This window comes from Pongo pygmaeus, chromosome 6, assembly GCF_028885625.2.
Source record: "Pongo pygmaeus isolate AG05252 chromosome 6, NHGRI_mPonPyg2-v2.0_pri, whole genome shotgun sequence".
NCBI lineage: Eukaryota > Metazoa > Chordata > Mammalia > Primates > Hominidae > Pongo > Pongo pygmaeus.
In genome coordinates, this window is record NC_072379.2 from 6,929,232 (window position 1) to 6,952,392 (window position 23,161).

At 43.9% G+C, this 23,161-nt stretch overlaps 1 protein-coding gene across 1 annotated transcript in view; it reads left to right on the top strand.

Moving 5' to 3' along the window:
* Window positions 1–31: 31 nt before the first annotated feature.
* LOC129040831 (protein PMS2CL-like) overlaps window positions 32–23,161 on the top strand; it is a 29,169-nt gene continuing 6,039 nt past the window's right edge. The window contains 8 exon segments of the mRNA XM_063668102.1: window positions 32–190; window positions 936–1,029; window positions 2,126–2,247; window positions 14,855–14,939; window positions 16,608–16,680; window positions 16,682–17,179; window positions 17,181–17,459; window positions 20,777–20,944. Of these exon segments, the coding sequence (XP_063524172.1) occupies window positions 2,233–2,247; window positions 14,855–14,939; window positions 16,608–16,680; window positions 16,682–17,179; window positions 17,181–17,459; window positions 20,777–20,944 (1,118 nt within the window). The 5' untranslated portion in view covers window positions 32–190; window positions 936–1,029; window positions 2,126–2,232.

Consider the following 23,161-nt stretch of genomic DNA (forward strand, 5'->3'; position numbering starts at 1 on the left):
CTCTCCCTGTGTGCGTGTTCGCGCACGCGCGCTGCCGCCGCACTGCCCTCGCTTCCTGTGCGTCCTTAGGTCACCGCTTGCTCTAGTTCCCAGGCTTTGGCCTCCAGTGGACGAGAATCGCGGAGGCTGCGGGGCTGGACGCTGACCGCCCGGCCAGCAACTAGGCGGGCGCGGGGCTGTGCGGGCCAGGGTTCGTGCGGGCGGGGTGGAGGCTCGAGCGGGGATCCCCGAGCGTGAGCCCCGGAGCCGGCGGCGCTGGGGCCAGAGGGGCCGGGCGGGAGGTGGCGGAGGTGGCGGCGGAGGCGAAGAGGGGCGGGACCTGGGCCTGGCCCGTGTGTGTCCTGGAGGCCCCTGGCCCAGGCCGCTGCTGTACGGTGAGCCCCAGGGAGGCGGACCTGGGTCCCGGGAAGGACACCTGCCTGGATTTGCCCCGTAGGCCCGGCCCGGGCCCCTCGGGAGCAGAACAGCCTTGGGGAGGTGGACAAGAGGGGACCTCGCGAGCAGACGCGCGCCAGCGACAGCAGCCCCGCCGCGGCCTCTCGGGAGCCGTGGGGCAGAGGCTGCGGAGCCCCAGGAGGGTAGGTCTTGGGTTTTCGGGCCCGGAGCGAGAAGAGCCTGGGTGAAGTCACCGTGTGTTGGGGACCTTAGAGTGTGGGGCAGAGGGAGGGTCCCGATCGCTTTTGAGAGAGACGTGTGTTTGGGTTTGAGGGCAACGTCCGGCTGCACCGAACAGGCGCTGCATGGGAAGATCTGAGAGGAGGAGGCTTACCGGGGCGTGGAGGGTGTCACCAGCCTCAGCTGCGGACGTCGTCTCCACTCCCCCCAACCCCTAACAGCCCTTCTTCCTCCTCTCCGTGCTCCAGATTTCGACCGCCTCTAAACGTCCGTCAGCACCTCTGTTCTCTCATTTGAGTGTCTGCTGATTCCCCCCTTAGATCTGCCCTGGAGACTCCTAGTTATGCGGGAACAGTCTGCAGGGATTCTCTCTTGCTGCCTCAGTTGCTAGGGGAAGAGACTGGGCCTTAGCAGGTGGGTGACTTGACCGGGTCACCGGCTTTGTGGGTAGAGTTGCTCATAGTAGAACTCAGGAGTCTTATCTCCCAGGCCAGTGTTCTTTCTTCCGTATCCTAGTTTTCTTAATAGAAGATTATTAAGTGCAGCAATAACCAAGTTCAGTTAGATAATTTAGAAACAAAACCATATTTTATACACATTCATTTCATTTCTGAGAGCTCACATACTCAATTCCTATGGCTTCTTTGATTTTAAGCAGTTTAAAGAGACAATAAGAAAATGCGGGCCGGATGCAGTGGCTCACACCTGTAATCCCAGCACTTTGCCGGGCTAGAGCAAGAGTATCCCTTGAGACCAGGAGTTAGAGACCAGCCTAGGCAACATAGGGAGACCCTGACGCTACAAAAAATACAAAAGTAGCCAAGCATGCTGGGATGCACCTGTGGTCCCAACTACTCAGGAGGCTAAGGTGGCAGGATCAATGGAGCCCAGGAGGTGGAGGCTGCAGTGAGCCGTGAATGCACCACTGCACTCCAGCCTGGGTGGCAGATTGAGACCCTGTCTCAACAAACAAACAAACCACAAAAAACATGAGCCGTATAATGGGAATTTTTTTTTTCTTTTTGCAGGTTGTATTTGATGATGGCAGACTATTTGTAAAAGGAGTCATGTTACCCATGAGAGTCTAACTCATCTAATTACTACCTGATTATCTTAGAGTTACATAGTTACAAGTGCATGCTTCCCCTATCACTTTTTTTTTTTTTTTGAGACAGTGTCTCTCACCGAGTCTGGAGTGCAGCAGCGTGGTCTGGGCTCACTACAACCTCCACCTCCCAGGTTCAAAGGATTCTCGTGCCTCAGCCTCCTGAGTAGCTGGGACTACAGGCATGTGACACTGTGCCTGGCTAAGTTTTTTGTTATTTTTAAGTAGAGATGGGATTTCGCCATGTTGGCCAAGGCAGGCGGATCACTTGAGGCCAGAATTTGAGACCAGCCTGGCCAACATGGCTAAACCCTGTATCACTCTTTTAGGCCCTTCTGAGTGTTTGCAGGCTGAGTGTTCACAGGGTGTTAGCCTATTGAGCTTTCTTTTGTGGTTCTTATGCAGGAGATTCCTGCATTTGCAGGCCAGAGCACTCATGACTTCAATGACCTGCTTCTGGCCCTCTAGGTCTACCAGCCACCGTCTCTGCACGTTTCCAAGAGCAGCAGAAAATGAATACATTGCAGGTGAGTTTTCCTGCTTGTGCGGATGTTCCTCCACTTTATTTTATGATGCATTTTGAGAGGTTTGTAAGGATTCATACTTTTTTTTTCTTTTTTTTTGAGATGGAGTCTTGCTCTGTTGCCCAGGCTGCAGTGCAGTGGCATGATATCACTTCACTGCAACCTCCACCTCCTGGGTTCAAGCGATTCTCCTGCCTCAGCCTCCCGAGTAGCTGGGATTACAGGCATGTGCCACCGTGCCCAACTAATTTTTTGTATTTTTAGAAGAGACAGTATTTCACCATGTTGGCCAGGCTGGTCTCAAACTCCTGACCTCAGGTGATCCTCCCGCCTCAGCCTCCCAACGTGCTGGGATTACAGGCATGAGCCACCGTGCCCAGCCAGGATTCATATTTTTAAATGGGAATGTGGAAATAGACATTGTCCTGTAAAATATAGTTACTGTGGCAGATCAGCACCAAAAATGCTTTGTGAAGCTTGTATGTGTGGGTAGTATATTTTAAGGCTGTTGAAATTGAGCTGCACCCAGGACTGATATTCTTGGCAGTCATCACAAAAGGAAAATGCCATCTGTATTAGTGCATTCTCACACTGCTAGAGAGAAATAACCAAGACTGGGTAATTTATACAGAAAAGAGGTTTAATTGGCTCACGCCTGCAGGCTCTATCATAGGAAGCATGGCTGGGGAGGCCTCAGGAAACTTACAGTCATAGTGGAAGGTGAAGGGAAAGTGGGTACATCTTCCATCACCAGAGCAGGAGGAAGAGGGAGGGGGAGGCGCTACACACTTTTAAACAACCACATCTTGTGATAAGTCACTGAGTGTCAGGAGAACAGCACCAAAAGGGAAATTGCCCCCATGATGCAATCACCTCCCACCAGGCCCCACCTCCAACATTGGGGATTACAATTGAACATGAGATTTGGGCGGCGACACAAACCGAAACCATATCACCATCCATGACATTGCTTGCATTGATTATAAGGAGAAACCAATTTTGTTACTTGTGGATTTAAAAGATTTTCTAGGACTTGGAAAAATTTCTTCATTCCGGTTGATATAATTGCGGATAGCTTTCCTAATAACAACCATCAAATTACTGTAACTTATGGCTTATTGTTGGTGCTTATGTAAGCAGAGGCCTGCTGCCCAAGGAGAACTTGGTGCATGTAATTTTTCCAGGGACGGAGATATTGTGATCCAAGTGGACAGAATTCTGTTTTACTCTTGAGTCCTGGATCATGGGGGGAATGAATGACATGATCATCCTTCAAATATTTGTTCATCTTTCTGTTTGGGTTGCAGAGCAAACAATATAAACAGTTACTCTCTTGTGAAGATTTCCTCATTTCTGTTTCTCATTTCAGTTCTCAGTGTTTTAGTTTTGTCCTTTTCACGTTGCTGAGTCAGTCAGTAAAGATTACCAGTGATTTAATTGCAGTCAAATCCAGCGGGCATTTCCTAGCCCCTGCCTCCCAGGACCATTTGTCTGCCTTTGACATCTGTTACTTCCATACTGATATTTTCTCCATGGAGTCTCTCTTTTCTTGGCTTTTAAAAACATTCGTCTGTAAGTATTTCTGTTTGTCTTTAAATGATGAAGTCTGTTTTGTTCTGTTTTGTTTTGTTTGTTTCTTTCTTTTTTTGAGATAGGGTCTTGCTCTGTCACCCACGCTGGAGTGTAGAGACATGATCACAACTCACTGCAGCCTCAATCTCCTGGGCTCACAAGATCCTCCTGCCTCAGCCTCCCGCGTAGCTGGGACTACAGGCGCATGCTGCCACACCCAGCTAATTTTTTTTGTATTTTAGTAGAGACTGGGTTTCACCAGGTCACCCAGGCTGGTCTTGAACTCCTGAGCTCAGGCAGTCTGCCCGCCTCGGCCTCCCAAAGTGCTGGGATTACAGACGTGAGCCACTGCTCCCGGCCTAGAGATGTATTCTCACTGTATTGCTCAGGCTGGTCTCAAACTCCTGACCTCAAGCAATCCTTTCACTTTGGCCTCCCAAAGTGCTAGGATTACAGGTGTAAGCCACCACACCTGGCCAATAAGGAATCTTTTTGAAAGGGGCTAGGAATAACCCATAATACTCTCTTAATCCATGTGGCAGTTGGGTTAAATCTTTTAATAGTTCCCATAGTATGTCTCTTGTGTGCTCATTGTTTTGAAGAAACTGAGTTGGTTATCCTCAGTTTGGATTGTGTTACCCTTGTTTCACCTTTAGCACATTTTTAAAAAATATCTTGTATGCCTTGTAAAATTGGTAGTTTGATCTGGAAGTCTAATCAGGTTTATGTTCAATTCTTTTCACACAGCTGTACCATACGTGGCATTTATCTGCTTCTGGAGGCATGTGTTACCTTCTTTGTTTCTGTGAAGTTAAGAACTATTGACTGTTGATTATTGCTGTGATTTACTAGTTCATTAGGGGAGGCAAAATGGCGATCTGCTAATTCTACCATTTCTTCTTTATTTACTAGTGAAAATACCTTTCTTTTCTTTTCTTTTTTTGGAGACAGAGTCTCACTCTGTCGCCCAGGCTGGCCATTTATGGCTCACTGCAGCCTCAAACTCCTGTGCTCAAGTGATCCTCCCACTTCAGCCACCCAAGTAGCTGGGAGTACAGTCATGTGCCACAATGCCCAGTGAATTTTTTAATTTTTAGTAGAGACAGGTTTCGCTGTGTTGCCCAGGCTGGTCTTGAACTCCTGGGCTCGAGTGATCCTCTTCTTTGACCTGCCAGTGTTGGGATTATAGACATGAGCCACCATAGCTGGCCTAGAATACTTTTCTAAAGATAAATTTCTATTCTCTATTTGGTTATGTAATTCATGCAGGAAAGACAGTTTCTAAAATATTGAGTAGGCTTCTAAGCAGGAAGGTTTTTTTGTTTTGTTACCATTATGAGCTCATGGGTTTAAACAGATAGTAAATACTTCAGTACATCGAAGTTGTGATTCTTTTTGAAAATTAAGTGGTTCCATCTTTGGCCAGATGGAATCCCTTTAAGTTGGTTTCTGAGTCCTTTTGAAATATATTTGATATATTTGATAGCAAATATATACATATAATATATATTTGATAGCATTATTTTCTATTCAGCATTTTATTTTGAAATCATTTCAAATTTTCAGAAAAATTGCAAGATTTTACAAAGAAATCCCAGATACTTCCTTTTGTTCAGATAACTTCATTCTTAACATTTTCCCACATTAATCATTTATATGCTTATATACATATATGTGTGTATATATATTTATATATATATTTTCTGAACTATTTGAGAGTGGGTATGATATGTCATGCCTCTTTACCCTGTAAAGTTTTAGATTATATCTCATAAAATCGAGAACATTCTATTAAATATCCATAGCACAGTAATTAAATTCAGGAAATTTATCATTGATTTAATACTTTTATCTAAACTATAGTTAATTTTCCAGTTTTGCCAATTTCCCAATAATTTCCTTTATAGCAATTTTTAGTTTTTGGTAGAAGATTCAGTCTAGGACTGTCAATTTCCTTTAGTTTTCATGCTTTTTAAGTCTGTTTAATACAGATTTGTTCCTCAGTGCCATTATAATATTTGAAGAATACAGGCCAATGATTTTATAGAAGTCTTTAAATTTAGGTTTCCCTGATCTTTCTTCATTAGATTTAGACTGTGAATTTTTGTCTGGAATACTACATGGAACCTCTTAAATTTATGGCTCAGAATAGGATCTGTCTTGGGAAAATTCTGCGCATGCTTGAGAAGATGGCTTGTTCTGCTCTGATTGGGTGGAGTGTTTGATAAATGTTAATGAGATCAAGTTGGTTGGTTGTGTTATTCAGGTGTATTATATCCTTGTTGATTGTGTGCCTACTTGTATCAATTGTCGGGCAGAGGGGATTGAAATCTCCTGCTGCAGTTGTGGTTCTGTTTCTCTTTGCAATTTTACCACTTTTTGCTTTATGTGTTATATTAGATGCATAAATGTTCAAGGTTATTACGTCCTGTTGATTAATTAACCACTTTGCAAAATGGCCTTCCTAATCCCTGCTAATATTCCAGGCTATGAAATATGCTTTGTTATTTATGTAGCATTCTTTTGAGTAATGCATGCATGGTATATCTTATTCCATCCTTTTACTTTTAACCTATTTGCATCTTTATATCTAAAGTATTATTTCTTGTAGGCAGCAAGATTTGGATCTTGCTTGTTTTCATCAGTCTATTTCTGTCTCATAATTGGGGATGTATAGACTGTTTACATGTAATGTGATTATTGATAAAACTAGTTAGGTTATAGTCCGTTGTCTTTGCTTTCTTTTAGTCTCATCTTCTTTGTTTCTTTTTAAAATGTGTTTGTTTGTCTTCCTTCCTTTTGATTAATTGAGAATTTTTTATGATTCTACTTTATATCTTTTGTTGAGTTTTTAGCTATCACACTGTTTTGTTATATTAGTGAGTTAGAATTTATAGTATGCAACTTTAATTATCAAGTTTATTCTTAAGTAATATACCATTTTTCTTAGAGTAAGAGAAGTTTACATAGGATATTTCCATTTCTCTCCTCTTGGTCTTTACAACGTTGTTCATTTTATTTTTACAGGTGGTATCAGTGCCACACACAATCTATTACGTTGTTGTTAATTAAACAGTTATCTTTTATTTATTTATTTATTTATTTATTTATTTTGAGACAGAGTCTCACTCTGTCCCGCAGGCTGGAGTGCAGGGGTGCGATCTGGGCTCGCTGCAACCTCTGCCTCCTGGGTTCAAGTGATTCTCCTGCCTCAACCTCCTGGGTAGCTGGGATTACAGACACCCACCACCATGCCTGGCTAATTTTTGTATTTTTAGTAGAGACGAGATTTCGCCATGTTGGCCAGGCTGGTCTTGAACTTCTGATCTCAGGTGACCCATCTGTCTCAGCCTCCCAAAGTGCTGGGATTACAGGTGTGAGCCACCATACCCAGCCCGGTTATCTTTTAAAGAGATTTCAGTAATGAGAGAAAATACACAGTTACCATGTCTGGTACTCTTCATTCCTTTGTGTAAATCTAAATTTTTATTTGCGGTCATTTTACTTCTGCCTGAAGGACTTTCTTTAACATTTCTTCTAGTTGATGGTGAATTATTGTATGTCTGCAAATGTCTTCATTGTGTCTTTGCTTTTAAAGGTGTCTTTGCTATATTTTTCTCCACAGTGCTTTAAATATGTTTCTCTATCGTCTTCCTGCTTACATTTTTTTCTAAGAGAAATCTGATCTCATACTCATCTTTGTTCCCCTATATATAACATGTCTTTTTGTCTTTCCCCACTTATTGTTGCAAACTTTTTATCACTAGTTTTGGGCAATTTGATTGCAATATGTCATGGTATCATTTTTTTTTCTATTTTGGGGATCATTGAACTTCTTGGATCTTGGGTTTATGGTGTCATCACTTTGGGAACATTTTTATCATTATTTCTTCAAATACCCACCACCTCCTGTCCATTGATTCTTGTTGCCTGTATATTAGGCCACGTGAAATTTTCCCACAACACACTGTTGCTCTTTATTTGCTTTTAATTCTTTTTTCTCTGTTTCATTTTATGTAACTTCTGTTGCTGTCTTTATATTCACTAATCTCTTTTTTCCACGATGCTGTTAATCTTGTCCAGTATAATTTTCATCTCAGATATTGTAGTTTCTATCTGTAGAAGGTTAGCGTGGGTCTTTTTTACATCTTACCTGTCTGAATTTTTTTGAACATGTGGAATAGAATGATAAACTCTCTCAGTGCTCTGTGCGGGTTGTAAACTCTGTGTCAATTCTGGGCCAGTTTTGATGGACTGATTCTTTTCTTCCTTACGGGTTGTAATTTCCTGCCCATTTTCCCGTCTCGCAGCCCTTTCTCCTCACATCTGCCTCTGTTCTTCTTCCCTGCTCTGTGGCCTGGAAACGCTCAAGGCAGAAGTTGATTGGTTCACCTTGTTTATTTCCCGTCACTCATAGATAAGTCTACTGCCTGATAATCAGTGCCTTGAAAACTATTGCTTCAGCCCGGGCGTCGTGGCTCATACCTGTAATCACAGCACTTTGGGAGGCCGAGGCGGGCGGATCACAAGGTCAGGAGTTCGAGACCAGCCTGACCAACAGTGAAACCCCGTCTCTACTAAAAATACAAAACTTAGCTGGGCGTGCTGGTGCATGCCTGTAATCCCAGCTACTCAGGAGGCTGAGGCAGGAGAATCGCTGGAACCTGGGAGACGGAGGTTGCAGTGAGCCGAGATTGTGCCATTGCACTCCAGCCTAGAAGACAAGAGCGAGACTTTGTCTCAAAACAAAAACAAAAACAAAAACAACAAAGAAACCATTGCTTCATATATGTTCTCCGTTTTATTTTTCTTTCTGTTTTTGATTTTGTTGTTGTTGCTGTTCTTTGTTATGTGCCATTTCAGGTTGGAGGTTATATCCGGTACCTGTTAGTTTATCACAACTGAGGGCAGAAGTCCTCATGTCTCTCTCTATATATTTTTTCTAATATATATATTTTTTTCTTTGTAGAGATAGGGTCTTGCTATGTTGCCAAGGCTTGTCTCAAACTCCTGGCCTCAAGCAATCCTTCTGCCTCAGCTTTCCAGAGTGCTGGGATTACAGGCATGAGCCACCGCACCTGGCCTGGATCCAGTTTTATCCATGTCCAAATGGTGTTTTTCCCTGAGCTGTTTTTGATTTTCTTCCACTACATATGAACTGTAGTGTCAGCTTATCTAGTTCCAGGAAAAAGCTTTTTGATATTTTTATTGGGATTGCATATTTATAAAGTAACTTAGGGTAACTGACCTTACCCTAGGTAGGGTAAGTTGATCTTAATAATACAACTAATTTTTTTTTTTTTATTTTTAGTAGAGATGGGGTTTCACCATGTTGACCAGGCTGGTCTTGAACACCTGACCTCAGGTGATCTGCCCGCCTCGGCCTCCCAAAGTGTTGGGATTACAGGCATGAGCCACCGTGCCTGAGCACTTTTACTTTTTCTTAGTTATAGTCTTCTAATTGTTTTCTCTTCTCTAAGTGTAGATAATGAGCATTTTATTACTACCTTGTTTTTGATCTTAGTGGGAAGGTATGTAGTTTTTCCCTGTTAAGTAAAATCCTGACTTTTGGACCAAGAAGACTGAGGCATAAGTGTGTGTGTGTGTGTGTGTGTGTGTGTGTGTGTACATGCAAACTGTATATATGTGCTTGTGTAATTGAAATACATATGTCACATATGTATCATACGTACTACTGCATATTAGGGTGTAATATTTATATTTGTATATATACGTAATATTGATGTTAATGAATGTTAATGTAGTCCCAGCTGCTCACTCGGCAGGCTGAGGCAGGAGGATTGCTTGAACCGACAAGTTTGACGCTGCAGTGAGGTATGATTGAGCCATTGCACTCCAGCCTGGGCAATAGAGGGAGACCCTGTCTCAAAAAACAAAACAAAAAAAAGAATTTTTTAATTTTTTTATGCTCATAATGTGGATAGCTTGACTAGGAAAGAAAACAAATAAGTCCACTCTGTCTTTATTAGGAATTAACTGTAAATTTTTTTGTTTGTTTTAGTTGCAAAGCCTCATTCCTTTTGTTCAGCTGCCCCCTAGTGACTCTGTGTGTGAAGAGTATGGTTTGAGCTGTTCAGATGCTCTGCATAATCTTTTTTAATAAGTAGATTGCTGGCAAGAGAACTACAATTGAACATTTTATCTTGAGAGTTTTATTTTTTTTTTAAAGATAGTGATTTTAGGGCTAATAGTTTCATGTCTTTTTTTTTTTTTTTTTAAGAGACGGAGTCTCTGTTGCCCAGGCTGGAGTGCAATGGTGCTATCTTGGCTCACTGCAACCTCTGCCTCCTGAGTTCAAGCAATTCTCCTGCCTCAGGCTCCTGACTAGCTGGGATTACAGGCATGCGCCACCACACCCGGCTAATTTTATATTTTTAGTAGAGACGGGGTTTCCTCCATGTTGGCCACGCTGGTCTTGAACTCCTGACCTCAGAGGATCCGCCCACCTTGGCGTCCCAAAGTGCTGGGATTATAGGCATGAGCCACCATGCCTGGCTAGGGATAATAGTCTTTTATGTCCTTTATAAAACTGTGAGCCATGCTAAGAAAGATGATTTATACAAAGGACTCAGTTACTTAATTCAAACCATGTTCTGAGTAACTGGTATATGTCAGGTGGTTTTCTATTGAGTTAGTCTTCTTTAAGGCTCTGTTTAGTTAGACCAACTTTTAAATTATTTTATCATTTTAAATGATTTTGACTTTTCTGGCATCTGATGAAGGCAGTTCAGTGTCATTAGTTTTAGTATAAGAAAATAGACACTTCCATAAATAGGATTGGTCCTGTAAATCTCATTCTCTCTCTCTGTCTCTGTCTCTGTCTCTCTCTCTCTCTCTCTCTCTCTCTCTCTATATATATATATATATATATTTTTTTTTTTTTTTGAGATGGAGTCTCGCTGTGTCGCCCAGGCTGCAGTGCAGTGGCACGATCCTGGCTCAGTGCAAGCTCCGCCTCCTGGGTTCCCGCCATTATCCTGCCTCAGCCTCCCGAGAAGCTGGGACTACAGGTGTTCACCACCATGCCCGGCTGATTTTTTGTATTTTTAGTGGAGATGGGGTTTCACCATGTTGCCCAGGCTGGTCTTGAACTCCTGACCTCAGGTGATCCACCCACCTTGGCCTCCCAAGGCTCTGGGATTATAGGCATGAGCCACCGCACCCAGCCTAAGATCTATATTTCTTTTTGTTTGTTTTTTGCTTTTAGATCTATATTTCTTATTCTTCCTCTACTTGCTTTTGGCTTATGCCTGAAATTGTAAACATGGAGCTTTATGTCTTTATGTGAAGGTGGTGTTCTTCTGGAAATGCTGGTATCCCTGGGGTGGGTCTCATGTGAAGCAAGCGCTTTACCAAGACATGAGATATAAGCTTCCTACCCGGGAGATTTTGAAAGGGGAGGGAATGTGGGCAAAGTCCTGAGTACAAGTGGTTAGACTTCATTGACAAACCAGGGGCGGCAGCACGGAGGTTCTGAGAATGCATTTGAAGCGAGACCCACTCCTCTTATGGAGGCTGAGGATGTATCAGGAAGGATAAGGAGAGCTGCAACACATCAGTTTTGGACCCACTGCATCACCTGTGGTGCATTGGTTGACTGTAGGAGCTTTAGAGCATTCCAGAAGGTCTGGTTCTTTGATGACTCATCAAGATTTGGAGCACAGATACCCATGAACTGCAATAGTGATCCTTATCAGCATGTCACCTGGTGTTTTGTTTTCATTTCATTTTAAGAATGTGTCATGTTGGCCAGGCGCGGTGGCTCACACCTGTAATCCCAGTACTTTGGGAGGCCGATGCGGGTGGATCACAAGGTCAGGGGTTCGAAACCAGCCTGACCAATGTAGTGAAACTCCATCTCTACTAAAAATACAAAAAAATTAGCCAGATGTGGTGGCGCATGCCTGTAATCCCAGCTACTCTGGAGGCTGAGGCAGGAGAATCGCTTCAACCTGGGAGGCAGAGGTTGCAGCGAGCCAAGATCATGCCATTGCACTCCAGCCTGGGCCATAAGAGTGAAACTCCATCTCAAAAAAAAAAGAAGAATGTGCCATGTGATCGTATTTCTAATCCCTTTCACTCTGGAATCCTGCCCTTACCATATTAATGTTGAATAGCATCTCAGGTTTCATTTCACAATGCACGCATGGAGTTGGAAGGAGTTCAACAGACAGACAGTTTTTCTTTATCAACCGGCGGCCTTGTGACCCAGCAAAGGTATTTAACATTTTTTTGTATTAGTTTGTTCTTTATGCCTTTGACTTTTAATCGATAACTTTTTTTCTGCTAATAGGCAGTTTACATGGAACTCGGGACTTTGAGAAACATGGCTTTAACATTATCTAATTTTGGGCATTTACAGAAGTCTATTGCAGATGGCCCCCAGCTTAACATGTTTCAACTGAAGACTCTTCTGGCCGGGTGCAGTGGCTCATACCTGTAATTCCAGCACTTTGGGAGGCGGAGGTGGGTAGATTGCCTGAGGCCAGGAGTTCGAGACCAGCCTGGCCAACATGACAAAACCCCGTCTCTACTAAAATACAAAAAATAGCCAGGCGTGGTGGCCTACGCCTGTAATCCCAGCTACATGGGAGCTGAGGCAGAGGGATCACTTGAACCTGGGAGACGGAGCTTGCAGTGAGCCGAGATTGTGCCACTGCACTCCAGCCTGGGTGACAGAGCGAGACTGTGTCTCAAAAAAAAAAAAAAGTATTTTTCTACTACTTTACCTTGTTGCAAAGGTTATTTTTGCTGTAGATACCATACTTCAAGTACCTACGTAACCATTGTTTTTCAGTATAGTATTCAATCAATTACAGAAGATATTCAATATTTTATTATAAAATAGGTATTGTGTTATTTTGCCTATAGACTAATGTAAGTATTCTGAGGCAAGGCTGAGATAGGACATTCAGTAGGTTAGGTTATCACAAAGGCATTTTTGACATACAGTATTTTCAACTTACGGGTTTATCAGGCGTGAGCCACAGCGCCCGGCCTCTGTGTACAGTTTTTATAGTTTTTTAAATTGCATATACATGAATGTGTTTGTATGTGTTTATATACATTATATATGTTGTGTGTATATATACACATAAATATATAAACATTAATTACCAGTATATTATTGTAAAAACTAAAACTATTTGAAGAAACTAAACATTTTATAATATTCTGTATCACCTTTCAGTATAGACTGATTACATGGTTTCTATATTTTCTATAGATTTCTATATTTTCTCTTCTTTCTATTTTCCTAGGAAAATAAGGGCTCAGATTACTTCTGCCTCAAATTTAAACTGATCATCTTGATATGATTACATGGGTTTTTTGAGTTTGTATCTTAGTAACACAACATTGTACCTCAGTAATACTTTCTGTTTTTCTTTTTTTTTTTTTTTTGAGATGGAGTCTCGCTCTGTTGCCCAGGCTGGAGTGCAGTGACATGATCTCGGCTCACTGCACCCTCCATCTCCCAGGTTCAAGCAATTCTCCTGCCTCAGCCTCCCGAGTAGCTGGGATTACAGGTGCATGCTGCCATGCCTGGCTAATTTTTTGTATTTGAGTAGAGATGGGGTTTCACTGTGTTTCCTGGGCTGGTCAAGAACTCCTGAGCTCAGGCAATCCACCTGCCTCGGCCTCCCAAAGTGCTGGGATTACAGGCGTGAGCCACTGCTCCCGGCCCCTGTTTTTCAATGATGCTTTAGAGTTTGCTTGTAATCTGCCAGATGTGGTTGAACTTCTAAATTTTTTAACCTATAGAGTGATGGATTAATAATTATTAATTATAACTATTAATAATGTGATATTTTGGTTTATTTCTAATGACATTTTAATGTCATGAATACTTTTCTATGTACATTGAATGTGTTTTACGAACATTTAAGCTGTGCCCGCATTTCACTAGAATTTCTCGGAGAGCAGCTTTAGGTTGGAAAAAGATTCAGTTTTAGGAATCTATGATTACACAAATAACACTTTATTTTATTTTTTTTCCGGGGTCTCGCTGTGTCGCCCAGGCTGGAGTACAGTGGCGCGATCTTGGCTCACTGCAAGCTCCGTCTCCTGGGTTCACGCCATTCTCCTGACTCAGCCTCCTGAGTAGCTGGGACTACAGGCACCCGCCACCATGCCCAGCTCATTTTTTTGTATTTTTTTTAGTAGAGACGGGGTTTGGCTGTGTTAGCCAGGATGGTCTCAATCTCCTGACCTTGTGATCTGCCCGCCTCGGCTTCCCAAAGCGCTGGGATTTCAGGCGTGAGCCACCGCGCCCTGCCGAGAAATAACACTTTGAGAGTTGTGAGGAAACTTTTGGTGATGGATATATTCATTATCTTGATTGTGGGGATAGTTTCACAGGTGTTTGTGTATATGTCAAAACTTATGAAATTGCACACTTTAAATATGTGTAGTTTATTCCATGTTAGTCATATCTCAATAAAGCTGTTAAAAAATATATCCTTAGGCCAGGTGTAGTGGCTCACACCTATAATCCTAGCACTTTGGGAGCCTGAGGCAGGCGGATCAGCTGAAGTCAGGAGTTCAAGACCAGCCTGGCCAACGTGGTGAAACCCTGTCTCTACTAAAAATACAAAAATTATCTGGTCGTGGTGGCGTGTGCCTGTAATCCCAGCTACTCTGGAGGCTGAGTCAGGATAATCACTTGAGCCCCGGAGGCGGAGGTTGTGCTGCGCCAAGATCGCGCCATTATACTCCAGTCTGGGTAACAAGAGCGAGACTCCATCTCAAAAAAAAAAAGAAAAAAAAATCCTGCCTGTAGTCCAAGCTACATGGCAGGCTGAGGCAGGAGGATCACTTGAGCCTGGGAGATTGAGGCTGCAGTGAGCCATGATTGCTCCACTACACTCCAGCCTGTGACAAGGTGAGACCTTGTCTCAAACAAAACAAGTATCCCCTTCTAAGAACATGCTGGTTGGTTAGAACAGTATGTTGTTAGAATGTGGGGGGCCGGGAACATTTGTCATTTATTGTTTTCTACTCCTTGTATTTTGTGCAGGTCTCCAGACTTGTGAATGAGGTCTACCACGTATATAATCGACAGCAGTATCCATTTGTTGCTCTTAACATTTCTGTTGATTCAGGTAAGTTCCATTGGCATTTCAGTACAACTAGTGACCAGTGCCTGAAAGAATAAAATAAATTATACAGCTCTGCTATGACTGGAATGAGACAACAATTTATGGTCATGTAAGCTTTTTTTTTTTTGAGACGGGGTCTTACTCAGGGTTTCACCGTCCACGCCCTGTAATCCCAGCATTTTGGGAGGCTGAGGTGAACGGATAAGTTAAGGTCAGGAGTTTAAGACCTTACCAACATGGCGAAACCCCGTCTCTACTAAAAATATAAAAAATTAGCCGGGCGTGGTGGTGGGTGCCTGTAGTCCCAGCTAATCGGGAGGCTGAGGCCGGAGAATGGTGTGAACCCAAGAGGCGGAGCTTACAGTGAGCTGAGATCATGCCACTGCACTCCAGCCTGGGTGACAGAGCAAGACTCTGTCTCAGAAAAACAGACAGACAAACAAAAACCAAAACTGTAGTTTAATCTGTTTTTAATTTGAAGTTATTCAGTCTGTCCTTTTCTGTGATTTGTTTCTTTCTCATTATTTTGTTTGTGAGATTCACCCAAGTCATGCGGCAAAATTCATTTATTTGTTCGCTCTACGGTGTTCCATTATAGTCAGATATCATAATTTGTGAATATTTGAATTGTTTCGAGTTTGGGGCTATAATGAAGAATGCTGTCATGAACATCCTCATCCACGTCTTTTGACGAGCATAGAGATAGACACTTCTTTTTTTTTTTTTTTGAGAGGGAGTCTCACTCTGTCACCCAGGCTGGAGTGCAGTGGAGTGATCTTGGCTCACTGCAATCCCCGCCTTCCAGGTTCAAGTGATTCTCCTGCCTCATTCTCATTCTTCCTAGTAGCTGGGATTATAAGTGCATTCCACTATGCCCTGCTAATTTTTTTTGTATTTTTAGTAGAGACGAGGTTTCAGCATGTTGGTCAGGCTGGTCTTGAACTCCTGACCTCAAAGGACTAGGATTACGGGCGTGAGCCACTGTGCCCAGCCAATAGGCACTTCTGATAGGCGTAGCTATGCTGGGTTGCAGGTGTGCATACATTCAGATTTAGGAGGTATTCCCCGATAACTTTTCAAACCGGCTGTACCAGGTTCATTCCTACAAGAGGTATTCAAGCATTCCACTTGATCCTGATCTTTGTGATCATTTGTTGTTTTTTTAATTTTACGCATTCTGGTGAGTATATGGCCACATCATATTGTGTTGTTTTTATTTTTATTTTTATTTTTTTTTGAGACAGCATCTCGCTCTGTCACCCAGGCTGGAGAGCAGTGGTGGCATCTTGGCTCACTGCAACCTCTGCCTCCCGGGCTAAAGGGAGTCTCATGCCTCAGCTTCCCAAGTAGCTGGGATTACAGATGTGCCCCACCACACCCGGCTAATTTTTGTATTTTCAGTAGAAACAGGGTTTTGCCATGTTGTCCAGACTGGTCTTGAACTCCTAGCCTCATGTGATCCACCTGCCTTGGCCTCCTAAAGTGCTGGGATAACAGGTGTGAGCCACCACACCTGGCCCATACTATAGTTTTATTTTGAACATTGAACCGTGTTCATCTGTGTAATTAGCATGTGGATCTCCTCTTTTGTGAAGTATCTGTTCACATAAGCACGTCCTCTCACCATTTCAGGATAGTCCCTGACCCTCTTCTCCGTCCACGTTTGCTTAGGTAACTTAATAAAAATGCATGCAGTGGATTTGGAAAAGCCCGTGGTAGAAAAGCAGGATCATTGCCCTTCATTAAGAAGAAAAAAGGGGCGTGTCCATTTCCAGACTGCGAGAGGCCTTTTCTCTTCATCACACAACAGAGAACAAGCCTCACAGCCCAAAGACTCCAGAACCAAGAAGGAGCCCTCTAGGACAGAAAAGGAGTATGCCATCTTCTTGCACTTCAGATGCCATCTCTGACAGAGGTGTCCTGAGACCTCAGAAAGAAGCAGCGAGTTCCAGTCAGGGACCCAGTGACCCTACGGAGAGATCGGAGGTGGAGAAGGACTCGGGGCACGGCAGCACTTCCGTGGATTCTGAGGGGTTCAGCATCCCAGACACAGACAGTCACTGCAGCAGCGAGTGTGCGGCCAGCTCCCCAGGGGACAGGGGCTCGCAGGAACATGGGGACTCGCTGGAGAAAGCGCCTGAAACTGACGACTCTTTTTCAGATGTGGACTGCCATTCAAACCCGGAAGATACCAGATGTAAATTTCGAGTTTTGCCTCAGCCAACTAATCTCGCATCCCCAAACAAAGCGTTTTAAAAAAGAAGAAATTCTTTCCAATTCTGACATTCGTCAAAAGTTAGTAAATACTCAGAACGTGTCAACCTCTCAGGTTGACGTAGCTGTTAAAATTAATAAGATAGTTGTTTCCCTGGACTTTTCTATGAGTTCTTTAGCTAAACGAATAAAGCAGTTACATCATGAAGCACAGCAAAGTGAAGGTGACCAGAATTACAGGAAGTTTAGGGCAAAGATTTGTCCTGGAGAAAATCAAGCAGCCGAAGATGAACTAAGAAAAGAGATAAGGTAAAGTTTTAACTTTTTACTTTTTATTTTAAATTTTTATTTTTATTTTTTATTTTTTTGAGACAGAATCTCACTCTGTTGTGTGGGCTGGAATGCAGTGGCACGATCTTGGCTCACTGCAGCCTCCACCTCCCGGGTTCAAGCGTTTCTCCTGCCTAAGCCTCCTGAGTAGCTGGGATTACAGGTGCACGCCACCATGCCTGGCTAATTTTTGTATTTTTGGTGGAAACAGGGTTTCACCATGTTGGCCAGACTAGTCTCGAACTCCTGACTTCAGGTGATCCAGCCACCTTGGCCTCCCAAAGTGCTGGTATTACAGGTGTGAGCCACCGCATCCGGCCAGGTAAAGTTTTTACTTAAGAGTATTTTGAGGCTGGGTGTGGTGGCTCATCACGCCTGTAATCCCAGCACTTTGGGAGGCCAAGCCAAGGAGGGAGGATCACTTGAGCCCAGGAGTTCAAGACCAGCCTGGACAACATAGGGAGACCTCGTCTCTACAGTAAAATTGGCTGGGCACGGTAGTGTGCAGTTGTAATTCTAGCATCTGCGCCTGGCCAGATCCTGTTCTCTGTGGCAGGACATAGACTCCAAACACATGGAAGACTTGGGTCTCTTAGGCCAGCACCAGCTTTTGAACAGATTATCTATGTACTGGGAACCAGGTCATATTCAGACAATTCCCGGGAGAGCCTGGGATTGGCGCCAAGGGAGGTGGTATTTGTGCTGGTGTCTGGGATGCTTCTGGGATGTTCTTTTCCTTCCCTCCTGCGGTGCAGGAGTTCCCGCGTCATCACTCACTCCGGCAGCTTCTGTCCATCCAGCAGGCTGCGGCCACTCCTGCTCCAAGGAGGTCTGAAAGTCAGCCTGAGTGGGTACGGGACTCTTACAAGAGTTCCTTTTCTGCCGGGCACGGTGGCTCACGCCTGTAATCCCAGCACTTTGGGAGGCTGAGGCGGGTGGATCACCTGAGGTCGGGAGTTCGAGACCAGCCTGACCAACGTGGAGAAACTTTGTCTCTACTAAAAATGCAAAATTAGTGGGATATGGTGGTGCATGCCTGTAATCCCAGCTACTCGGGAGGCTGAGGCAGGAGAATTGCTTGAACCCGGGAGGCAGAGTTTGTGGTGAGCTGAGATTGCACCATTGCACTCCAGCCTGGGTGACAGAGCAAGACCCTGTCTTAAAAAAAAAAAAAGTCCCTGTTAAAATCACTGGTGTGGTTTTTGTCTCTTGATTGATTGCACTCTGCCTGATATGGAATCGGTACCAGGAAACAGACCCTGAAAGATAGGATTTGGGGATTGGTTTGGTTATGACTTGGATCTGAGCTCTGTGTGGAGCCCCTCACCATAGGAAATGTGGGCTCAGTAATCCACGTCATGTGGAGGTCTCACAGTTCACCAAACTGTCCCCTGTGGTTGATTGTGATGGTGACAAACATGGTGGCATGGGACTGGGTCTTCCTGGAGCACATATGGAAAGAAACAACAATTATCAGCTCCTTGTTTTTTTTTTTTGAGACAGAGTCTCGCTCTTTCACCCAGGCTGGAGTGCACTGGCACGATCTCAGCTCACTGCAACCTCTGCCTCCCGGGTTCAAGCGATTCTTCTGCCTTCGTTTCCCAAGTAGCTGGGAGTACAGGTGCCTACCACCACGCCTGGCTAAATTTTTTGTTTTTAGTAAAAATGGGGTTTCACCATGTTGGCCAGGCTGGTCTTCAACTCCCAACCTCAAATGATCTGCCCACCTTGTCTTCCCACAGTGCTGGGATTACATTACAGCTCCTTTCATCTTCAGCTCAGCCCACCAGGTGAGAACCAGAAAACGTCCATGGCTGCTTTAACAGAGCCATTTCTTGTAGTCACCGCGCTGATACTGCGGAAAATCCGTTTTCACTGGGTTTAATTGTGTGGGACTGAGAATGAGTGTCAGTTTCTCGTGTGAAGGTTGGAGTGGTGTCTTTCTTTTGTCCAGATTGACTAAGTTAGTATTTAATGACATTAGATGTTGAAGCCACCCAGCAAAGGACCCAGTGGTGGGCCTGGCAAAGATGAGAAGGATTGATATCCAGCATTGGCAAAAAGGTGCTCTTAGACACCATTGGTGGGAGTGTGACTTTTCACAGATTTCCCATCAAAAAGTACATATGTAGTTCTACCTCTAGCGTCTGTTTCACAGAAATACACCCACAGATGAGTAGGTTTATGCACAGAAGTATTTGTTGCAGCTTTGAGTGCACTATTGAAATTGGAAACAACTGAAATGTCCTTTAATAGGGGATTTGTCAGACAAATTATGGTACATCCATGCAATGAATTCCTATGTGGCCATTAAAAAGAATGAAGTAGGCTGGGTGCGGTGGCTCACGCCTGTAATCCCAGCACTTTGGGAGGCTGAGGCAGGTGGATCACTTGAGGTCAGGAGTTAGAGATCAGCGTGGCCAACATGGTGAAACCTCATGTCTACTAAAAATAAAAAAATTAGCTGGGCTTGGCGGTGCATGCCTGTAGTCCCAGCTACTCCAGAGGCTGAGGCAGGAGAATCGCTCGAACCTGGGAGGTGCAGGTTGCAGTGAGCCAAGGTTGCGCCACTGCAGTCCAGCCTGGGCAACAGAGAGTGAGACTCCGTCTTAAAAGAAAAAAAAAAAGAAATAATAATGAAGTAGATCTATGTGTACAGGTCTGAAAACGTCTTTCAGACCTGTCATCACTTAATAGTGATGACAGAATGGAGAATTAAGATTCCATTTTTGTTTTTTAAAATTAAAAAAAATTATATATAGAGACGAGGGTCTAGAAGGATATATTCCATTTAAATTGTTAATAGTAGCAACTGATGTCTTCTCCGGAGAGTTGGATGAATGAATAATTAATGTTATCTTTAGAAAGTGGGATGGTTAAACCGAGCGCAGTGGCTCACGCCTGTAATCCCAGCACTTTGGGAGGCCAGGGCGGGCAGATGATGAGGTCAGGAGTTCGAGACCAGCCTGACCAGCATGGTGAAACTCTGTCTCTACTAAAAATACAAAAATTAGCTGGGCATGGTGGTGCACCTGTAATCTCAGCTACTCAGGAGGCTGAGGCAGAAGAATCACTTGAACCCGGGAGGTGGAGGTTGCAGTGAGCCAAGATTGTGCCATTGCACTGTAGCCTGGGTGACAGAACGAGACTCTGTTTCAAAAAAAAAAGAAAGCGAGATGGCTAGGGACTTCATTTTGTTTTTGTATTGTTTGACTTTTTTTTATTATAGTGTTCTATAACATAATCAGAAAAATAATCTTGTAAAATGTCTCATAATTAACATTTTCTACCTGTAGTAAAACGATATTTGCAGAAATGGAAATCATTGGTCAGTTTAACCTGGGATTTATAATAATCAAACTGAATGAGGATATCTTCATAGTGGACCAGCATGCCACGGATGAGAAGTATAACTTCGAGATGCTGCAACAGCACACCGTGCTCCAGGGGCAGAGGCTCATAGCGTGAGTGTGTTTAGTGTTCATTCCCAGATTCTCCCTCAGATTTAAGATCTAATAGAGGCCGAGGCAGGAGGATCGCAAGAGGCCAGGAGTTTGAGACCAGCCTGGGCAACACAGCAAGACCTCGTATCTACTTTAAAAAAGAAGAGATCTAGGAAGAAGGGGTGTAAAAAATAAAAAAGATCTAATTGGCCAGGTGCGGTGCCTCACACTTGTAATCCCAGCACTTTGGGAGGCCGAGGCAGGTGGATCACCTGAGGTCAGGAGTTCGAGACCAGCCTGGCCAACGTGGTGAAACCTCGTCTCTACTAAAAATACAAAAAGGCCAGGCACGGTGGCTCACACCTGTAATCCCAGCACTTTGGGAGGCTGAGGCGGGCAGATCACTTCAGGTCGGGAGTTCGAGACCAGGCTGACCAACATGGTGAGACCTGTCTCTACTAAAAATACAAAATTAGCCAGGTATGGTGGCTGGCGCCTGTAGTCCCAGCTACTTGGGAGGCTGAGGCAGGAGAATCGCTTGAACCCGGGAGGCGGAGGTTGCAGTGAGCCGAGATCGTGCCACTGCACTCCAGCCTGGGCAACAAGAGTGAAACTCCAACTCAAAAAATAGTAATAGTGATAAAAAATAAAAATACAAAAAATTAGCCGGGCATGACAGTGCATGCCTGTAATTCCAGCTACTCAGGAAACTGAGGTAGGAGAATCGCTTGAACCTGGGAGACAGAGGTTGCAGTGAGCTGAGATCGCACCACTGCACTCCAGCCTGGGCGACAGAGCGAGATTCTATCTCAAAAAAAAAAGAGACCTAATAGTTTATATGCGTGTCTATATGTATATATGTATTTTTCCATAAGTATTCATATAGCAGATTTTTATACTTTTTACATAATAATAGTGATAGTTACCATTTAGTGAATGCCTAGAATCTGCCAGGCACTGTTGAAATAATGTATGTGTATTAGTTCCTTTAATCCTCAAAAACCTATGAGGTTGTTACTGTTACCATCACCATTCCACAAGTGATAAAACTGAGGCACACACAGAGAGGTTGAGTAACCTGCCCAAGTTCACATGGTTAACATGTTCTCTAAGTATCAGACCTTTTCAGCTATTAAAAATGTTGATCACTGGCTAGCCAGAAGATCCTTCTGATGAGGGCAATTGATAGTATGGTGTATTAGTATGGGTAGTGTATGGAATGTGTGTGTTCAGAAAGACGGACAGCCTGTGCACCAGCGTTGATTGACAGTAGAGTAATCAGAAGTCAGATAGTCACTGCAGGTTGGATGCAGGCACATGCCTGTAATCCCAGAGCTTTGGGAGGCTGAGGCAGGCAGATCCCTCGAGCTTAGGAGTTTGAGACCAGCCTGGGCATCATGGTGAAACCTTGTCTCTACAACAAATGTAAAAAATTAGCCAGACTTGATGGTGTATGCCTGTGGTCCCAGCTATTCAGGAGGCTGAGGCGGGAGGATCGTTTGAGCCCAGGAGATTGAGGCTGCCATGATCGTGCCACTGCACAGCACTCCAGCCTGGGTGACAGAGTGAGACAGTGAGACTCTGTCTCACAAATAAATAAATAAATAAAATATAAAAATTATTCTAAGATAGTCACTGCAGAATTTGGTATTTCTCTCCCCTTGGCGAAACTGGAATGTTTCACCCTGACTACTTCACAAAGGTCAGGTGTGATAGTATCAGGTAAAACCAAAGTCTTGTCTTCAGCAAAGTTATAAGAAGAGGTCATGGATTTTCGTGTGGGAAATTAAACCACATAGAGAAGTAAACTCAGATCCCAACAAGTAGATCCCACATGGAGAAATGTACCACTGAACCTGTGTAGTTTACTGAGTACTCTCCTGTGTAGTTTACTGAGTACTCTCCTGTGTAGTTTGCTGAGTACTCTCCTGTGTAGTTTGCTGAGTACTCTCCTGTGTAGTTTACTGAGTACTCTCCTGTGTAGTTTATTGAGTACTCTCCTTTGTAGTTTACTGAGTACTCTCCTGTGGAGAGCTACGTGCAACATCGTAGCTGAGCATCTGTGTCGTCTGCATTCTCTGTGACCTTCAACTCATAATTATTGCTCTTTTGTTACCTCTGTTAAGCGCATTCTTGGCCGGGTGAGGTGGCTCAAGCCTCCAATCCCAGCACTTTGGGAAGCTGAGGCGGGCGGATCACGAGTTCAGGAGATCGAGACCATCCTGGCTAACACGGTGA